A 7,924-nucleotide genomic window follows, 5' to 3' on the forward strand; every position below is an offset into this window, starting at 1 on the left:
CCTCCCATTAAAAAAAAAAAAAAAAAAGTGGATAACTTACTATTCTTCCTCCACTTTATGAGGAAACTGCAGGGCCAAGGTTTGGAAAGCTGCCAGGACTGCACTGTCCACATATTGGCTTATACAAGCATCATATCATAATCATACCAGAGTATGCATTGCTTAAATTCATAGTTTATATGTAACTTGTCTTTAAAACCCTAAACGAGTAAACAAAGAATCTTACTGTGGAGTAGATTAGAGAAATCTATATGGATAATTGCATCCTGTGACAGAATGGTATCTCTAAACTCAATTGTTTGCATTAACTTAAAGTCAAGGTTTATTCTACTACAAAAGGAGGAGATTATCAAGTGAAGGAGGGGTTAATGTTGATTAGCACCAAACTGAGGCTTCGTTATTGGTAAGATCAGAGCTGAGAGAAGTTAAAAGGTAGTATTTTCTCACTATGTGAAAGTGATTAGGAGTTACCCCTTTGTACTACCTGAAATATCACTATGAAAACGCACTAGTTCAAAAACCAGTTCAGAGAAGTGGTTCGGGGCACTACAATTCTCCACTGCTTGCTGGCAACCCATGCCTGAGCATGGTATTTATTTATTTATTTGGAATAAATACCAGAAGGGCCGGCCTTCACTGGTAAAATGGCGATAGCATTAGTGTCATTTCAAAGAGATCATAATGCAGAAAACCTCCAAATCTAAAGAATAGTATATAATGGAAAATCAGAAGCCACTGTCATTGTCAAACTTTGCACACAGTTTTCTGGCTTTTCTGGTGTAAGATGATAAAAATTGTAGCAAAACAAACAAAAAAGTATTTATTCTAAGCAATAGACGTTAGGAAGTAGGAGCTTGTACTTAATTCTGTAATAATTTTTTTCTCGTGCCTAGGTCGTCCCTGGTTAAGTTTTTGCCCTAAATGAAGGATCGCAGTCACCACCACGAGAAATTCCTCCAGGCTTGTGTTTTCTTGAGGCACTGTCACCAAGCCAGACACCGAATGAGAGCCAGCGCCAGGCCCCGCCTTTTCCTGTCCCGCCCCCACCTAGCGCCCGTAGCCACGCCTCCTAAGCGGCGATCCTCCGGATTCGCGGATCCTTGCGGGACTCCCTTTCCGGCGGCGCGCTGACGTCACAGGCCCTGCGCCTTCCGCGCCTCTTCGGGCCTGCGTAGGAGCGGAAGGTCGTCCCTGTGACCGGCTCGGTGTTTGGAGCGGCTGTCGCCATGTTGTCGATCGCTGCCCGCTCGGGCCCATTCGCGCCCGTCCTGTCGGCCACGTCCCGCGGGGTGGCGGGCGCGCTGCGGCCCCTGGTGCAAGCCGCGGTGCCCGCCACCCCGGAGCCTCCTGTTCTGGACGTGAAGCGACCCTTCCTGTCCCGAGAGTCGCTGAGTGGCCAGGCCGCGACCCGGCCTTTGGTCGCCACGGTGGGCCTCAACGGTGAGCTGGGTTCGGGGTGCCCCGATCTCGTTCCCTGCCGTTCCGGGTCCGGGGCGGTAGAGGAGGACGGTGTGCTGGGATGTGGGTCCCCGGCCGGAGCGGGAAGATGCGGTGCCGGCCTCAGCGACCTTGACAGCCTGGGCGCCTCTCCGAGCAGGCGCACTCACCAGGACCCAATGCCTCTGGGATGCTCCGGCGGCTGCATCCTCCACCTCCCAGGCCTAAGCACTTGTCTGCACTCAGGCTACACTTGACTTCCGTAGTTAACTTCAACACTAAGCCTCTCACTGTTCCCGCTCAGTGACAGACACTGTTGGCTTACAGGAGCTTGACCTTGGGCACATTTCCAAACGTTTTCCCCCACCGGTGAGGTGGATTCGTGGTTATAACAATTTTGGTGTCGGGAGGCTTACGTGAGAGAATTCTATGTAAAGTCATTGGTAGGGTTTAGACGATTACGTGTTGGAAACAGAAATGGTAAAGAACACATAGGAAGTTCGAGTACTAGTGCAGCTGCCTTTCAGCGTCTTTACTCCCCAGAGACCACCCCCATTCCCCCATTTTTCCATGAACGAGAAAGGAAGGCATAACCCCTAGGTCAGCTCCTCTGTAGAGGGTCAGCAGCATTTCAGGTATCTGCCTCCTCTAGCTAGGACTTTGACAAGCCCTAGCTAGTGAAAGAGGCAGAGGTAGATGCTACTCTTGTGAAGAGGCAGAGGTAGATGCTACTGTTACAGAAAACAGACCACCAGCAGTGAAGTGAGCCACATAGAGGGGATTCTTTGCAGCATGGTCCAAGTTACCTAAATCTATGCTTGGTCTGACATTTGTGTGTGTGTGTGATTTAAAAATCTAGAACGATTTCTGCTGCATGCCACATTATGGGAAGCTGCACTGGGCTCTGGTTTCTGCTTCCATATGATTCTGGTTCATCTCACAGTCCTCACTATGTTGTTACCTACTTGGCACCCTTCAGTGTTGAGTTTATGACCTTTCTATGTGTTAATCGGATTGCCCACATTTTACTCTGCATCGGTTCACCCACCCTACCCCTCTTTTTCTCCCCCCCCCCTTTTTTTTTTTTTTCTTTTCCTTTCCTTTTGAGGTAGAGTCCCACTGTGTAGCCTAGGCTGGCCTCAGATCTGCCTGCCTCTGCCTTCCCCAATCTGGGATTATGAGCATGAACTACCATGCTTAGCTTTCCTGCAGGTTTAATGATCAGCATTGTGTTTTTTTGCATAGCTATATTTTAGCCTTTAATCTTAATTTCAGGTCAGATTCAACATTTTACAATTGCTGAATCCCTTACATCATTAAAACATGTTAGCACTTGACATCTGCTGTTGAAACTTCCGACCTCGACTTTAATGGAATAGAAAAGCTCAGTAATTTTCGTCTCCCAGTGTCAGGTTTTGTATAAGCTGGTACAAGATCTTTTTTTCTGAATAAATATGAAAGAACACTAGTGGGTCTTTGAGAAAGTGTTCAGGACAGAAGTGTAATACCTTAGCTTATTCCAGCTCTGTTGAGTTGGGGCATGGGGAGGTGAGAAATGAGGGAGGAGGAATTGCAAAACAAAACAAAAAATCACTCAAGTTTGTCAGATAGCCCAAAGGTTTCTTATAAAGACTGGTGAATTACCTGCTTCATAAAAGCTTTTTCCATAGCAGACTGTCAAAACAGCCAAACCCTTTTCCTGAAAACATTTACCTTGTAGCTTAATTTCTACTTAAAATCCATCAAGGTGGCTTATGGAAAGATAGATGGTGGCAAAGTGGGTGGGTTTGGGTTGGAAGAGTCATGGAGGAGTAAGTTTGCATTATGGTAGCAAACTTTCCATGCAGAGTTCTAGGTACATTGGCTCTACAATTGCAAATCTACATGCCTTAGACTTCTTTTATTTATTTTCGAGGCCATATTCCCATAATTGATAGTAATAATGCTTAAGGTTAGAATTAAATTAAGCACCCATGGTTAATATGCTTTGTGCAAATTACAAGAGAATGACTTTTGCAACATGGCAGTTTCCCAAATTTTCATTGGTTAATGATGTCACCCAATGAAGTATAACTTTCTGGACCCAGAACAGTCAATAACTAGATTTCTTTTGTCACCATATGATTTTTTTCTTTTGTCAGAATGAGTCATTCTATGTAGTGTTCTTAATTACCTTGTATTGTATTGTCAGGTTGGATACTGTTGAATGCAGAGCTGTGAATTTGGCTCCTTTATGTTTGAGGTAGACAACACATTTTTTAGTGTGATGTTATGGGGAAGTGATTCTTACTTGATTCCAAATGTTACTCTATACCATCCCTTTGATATTAGGTAAGCTAATACATAATATGTCAAGTGATTTTGCAAAGTCCTAATTGAGACTCCTAGGTTACCACTACCCATGTCTTAGTTCTTCCCCACCCCCAAAAGGATTGGGTGGTCAGAAAAGTAATTTTGACATTGCTTGTTCAAATTTGTGACTTCTGTAGTTCCTTGATTTGAAGTCACGTGAAAAGTAGTTGAAATACTGATATTTGGGATTAAGGAGACTTACGATGAGAACCTCCAAGACCAAGATAGCACTGTCACTTACAGTGGCCTTGTGTGTCATGAGTAGATCTGCATTTTGAAAGGATATATTTTTCTGAAAGTGAATAATTTTCAACATTCTTTTTTCCCTAAAAAGTATACTACAGTCTTAAATCAAATTTTTTGAGAATACATATTTTCTATTTATAGGACCGATTTTTATTCTCTCTGTATATCTTTTGTGAGGAAATTTACTTTCTTAACAATAGTTAGAGAAGCTTGTTAGTAAGCTCATTGTTTTTGTCTGAGATGTAGAAATGGCACGGGAGGGAAGACATGCTACTGCTGCTTTCACACTATGTATAAGCAGTAAATATTTTTAAATGTCTGTTCATTTGTCACAGACATTTGGCCCATTTTATAACGTACAGAAAAGTGTCCCATTCAAAGGGTCCACAGTATAGAAAAGAAAGATTTTTTTATTTTATTTTTTTTATAGATGCTGTTATCCTGGTGAAGGGGAGATATATGAAAATCGCCCCTCTTCCCCCTTATTAAATTGAATAATTATTTTGTAGATTCCATTGAATATTGCCTATTCTGATAAGTTTGTTGTTCTTTGGCTACCAATGGCTTTATTTGAAAATTTATGCCCTGGAATTGAAAATAGCAGTCCTTAATTTTTCTACAACTAAAGTTTACCAAGTCACAGGAGGGTTACTATGTTGTAATTAGTATGTTATGAACTTTAGTAATTTTTCCAGGGAGCAAATGACAGAAATACAGACTAGAGATTTGCCTTGAGATGACCACACAGGAATTGTTAGGTGGACTTAGTGAGTTTTGAGACCTACTCTAGAGAGAATGAGAAGTAATTAGCATAGATGGGTAGTCTGTCTAAGCAGTTGATTAAAAAAGAAAAATTTGAAAGATCTGTTTATTTTGCCATTTGTCATTATGACTCAAAAGTCTTTGCTGATATGTACGCCTTCCAGGACATTCTTTTAATTGTAGTTTTCACCTGTTTGTCTTGCAGTTCCTGCTTTTGTTCGTTATTCCCATACAGATGTCAAGGTGCCCGACTTCTCTGATTACCGTCGTGCTGATGTTCTAGATAGCACAAAGTCTTCTAAAGAGAGCAGTGAGGCTAGAAAAGGCTTCTCGTACCTGGTAACTGCAACTGCTACTGTGGGCGTTGCGTACGCTGCCAAGAATGTGGTCACCCAGTTCGTTTCCAGCATGAGCGCTTCTGCTGATGTACTGGCCATGTCGAAGATCGAGATCAAGTTGTCTGATATTCCAGAAGGAAAGAACATGGCTTTCAAGTGGAGAGGCAAACCTCTGTTTGTGCGCCATAGAACCCAGAAGGAGATTGCCCAGGAAGCTGCAGTTGAAGTGTCCCAGTTGAGGGATCCCCAGCATGATTTAGAGAGAGTAAAGAAACCTGAATGGGTTATTCTGATAGGTGTCTGCACTCATCTTGGTTGTGTGCCCATTGCAAACGCAGGAGATTTCGGTGGCTATTATTGCCCATGCCATGGGTCACACTATGATGCCTCTGGCAGGATCAGGAGGGGGCCTGCGCCTCTCAACCTGGAAGTGCCTACCTATGAGTTCACCAGTGATGATGTAGTTGTTGTGGGGTAGACACTGGACTCAGGCCTAGGCTTCTTTCAGTCTTTCTGTCCCCTCAGAAGAATTGAGAGCAAGCCTTGTGTACTTCTAGGTTGGTTGATTTAAAATATTTAAGATGTGAATAATGTATTGGCAAACATTAATGTGAAGTAATTGAATTCACTCTTAAATATTGTCAAGCATTATCGTAATAAAGCCACTGTTGAACATCATTAAATTCAGTTACAGACTTGAAAGGTACAATGTCTTTGATAGCTAATTCTAATAAAACATTACAGATTGTTGTACAAGATATTTGTGAAATCTGTAAATGGCTTTCTCATTATCTAAATTCTCATATCTTCAACTTGAAAAGAGGTAGGCATCATTTTTTACTTCCAAGTGAATGGCAAAGGTTATTTTAATGTCAAATGTTTTTGTTTTGATAATTACACTTTTCACAGTTATGGGAAATGACATAGATAAAAATATTGTATTGAAATATTTTCATTTTTAAAGACTGGATTTTATTCTGTACCCAAACTGGCTTCAAACTTATAATCTTGCTGTGCCACCTGAGTGTAGCATGACGGGCATATGACAACACATCCATTACTTTAAGTTTTTTTTTTCCAAACCAAAAATAACAGAGCACTGCCTTGAAAGCCTAAGAAAGACAAAGAAAGAAAATAAATCTGTCAAGATCATGCTCTTCTCAAAGATAAACATTCCTGGTTTTTGCATGTGTATTGTTACAACATTTTTATAGAGTTGAATCTCTGAGCCTTTCTTGATAAGAGTTCTATCCCCTGTGCAAAACCAGTTAGCTTGGGACTAGTCTCCCTCTGCTAAAAGAGAGAGCAGCCCATGAGACTGCAATTATCACAGACAACCCAGAACAATTTGATCTCCTACAATCTATAAAGCATTTGATTAGAAAGAATCTTTTAAGTAACTGATTTGTCTCCTAAGTGCTGCCTTTAAAAGTCCTTGGATCTGCTTTTGGTCAGGCTTCCCAGTTAATATTAGCAATGCTTGTCTGGCATTTTGCATCTGGTCTGCCCCAAATCCATTGTATCTGACCTGGACAGAGTCCTGTCTTAAATTTGTTGAACCTATTTTAAGTTCTGCTTATGGGTAAGTCTCCCAGCAAACAGTAATGCTGGTGGAGATTTGCAGGGAGTTTTGGTAACAAAAAAAGAAAGAAAAACTAAGCAAAATTTAAGTCACAAGTGTGTTCACCCCCCCCAATTATTTAGAATATTTATGCTTTTTAATAAACATGAATCACTTTGCTTATTGTCTTCCAATTGATGTTGGAGAGTTCTAATGTGGAAGTCTCAAGTTTGTTGACAGTTTTCAAAACAGCTAGTTATTATCAGTGATCCTCTGAAAGGTCTCTACATTCTGGTCACATCAAAGAAAGGCATTCATCAAGTATAACAATATCAGCTCTCATTAGTACCATGTGACCATTTGTAGATCTTTCCAGGTTGCTTCAGTGGATACTCTGAGACCTATATAGTCCATCCGGAAGCAGGGCTGGTTACCTGAGATAAAGTTGCAGTCAGCAGTCAGCGCTGTCTGAGTCTCAAGTACAGACGTGTTAGGGTCGCTGACGGAGTGCTACACTTTTGCTCTCCTAGTCACCTGCTGAGAGCCCTGGACATTGATGCAAGGTAGGACTGAAACTGAGCACTGGTAAGCCTGGATTTCTATTGAAGTCCTCAGGGCTCCGCTACCTAGAAATTTTCATTTTGAGAAGAGTATATTGATTTAGGGGACCTGAAACGCTGCTTTGATTTAGAGGCTTCTGGAGGAAGAGGGGCACACTTGTTCTATGGGTTTGGTATTCTCATCCAGCCTTGGACTCAGCAGCTGCCAGGTTTTCTGCCTCTCCAGCCTGCATACAGCCACTATAGGACAAACCTGTATCTTGTAAGCTAGTCAGGTAAATCCCTTTGCTGACTAACAAAGGGGGTTTATTTGACATGCTGAGAATTTAAGTGCCTCATGTAAGGAGTATGGTTTTTTTCCCTGCCGGCCAGGACTTAACTATCAACTACCCTACCCATTATATCGATCTGGTACCATTTAAAGTCTGAACCCAAAACCCCAGTGGCCCCAAAAATGGAAACCAAGCACCATTTGACTGACTCACAACCTGACAAAGATCCAAACACCCAGCTGACAAAGCTGACATCTGTTATCTGTACTATAAACACCATGGTGATCTAGCACAGATGCCTAGATCACAGGAATGCAGATGTGGAGGCTGGAACCAAGATAGGTTGGAGCAGCTCAATCTATTTCTAGAGTTTGTATACTATCCTTCTGTGGTCTT

The 7,924-nt window shown here is 42.1% G+C and overlaps 1 protein-coding gene across 1 annotated transcript; it reads left to right on the forward strand.

Moving 5' to 3' along the window:
* Positions 1-1,152: 1,152 nt before the first annotated feature.
* Positions 1,153-5,893, forward strand: LOC127229373 (cytochrome b-c1 complex subunit Rieske, mitochondrial). The gene is made up of 2 exons (XM_051194496.1): positions 1,153-1,440; positions 5,003-5,893. The coding sequence occupies exons 1-2, from the start codon at positions 1,227-1,229 to the stop codon at positions 5,611-5,613; spliced, it is 825 nt and encodes a 274-aa protein (XP_051050453.1). The 5' UTR covers positions 1,153-1,226; the 3' UTR covers positions 5,614-5,893.
* Positions 5,894-7,924: the final 2,031 nt, after the last annotated feature.

Source organism: Phodopus roborovskii, unplaced genomic scaffold (genome assembly GCF_943737965.1).
Source record: "Phodopus roborovskii unplaced genomic scaffold, PHOROB, whole genome shotgun sequence".
Classification (NCBI taxonomy): Eukaryota; Metazoa; Chordata; class Mammalia; order Rodentia; family Cricetidae; genus Phodopus; species Phodopus roborovskii.

Excerpts from the sequence above, each read along its gene's own strand:
- LOC127229373 (XM_051194496.1), top strand. The coding sequence starts at position 1,227 with ATGTTGTCGATCGCTGCCCGCTCGGGCCCATTCGCGCCCGTCCTGTCG. Across the intron at positions 1,441-5,002 it reads CGCCACGGTGGGCCTCAACG|TTCCTGCTTTTGTTCGTTAT; the intron begins GTGAGCTGGGTT and ends TTTGTCTTGCAG.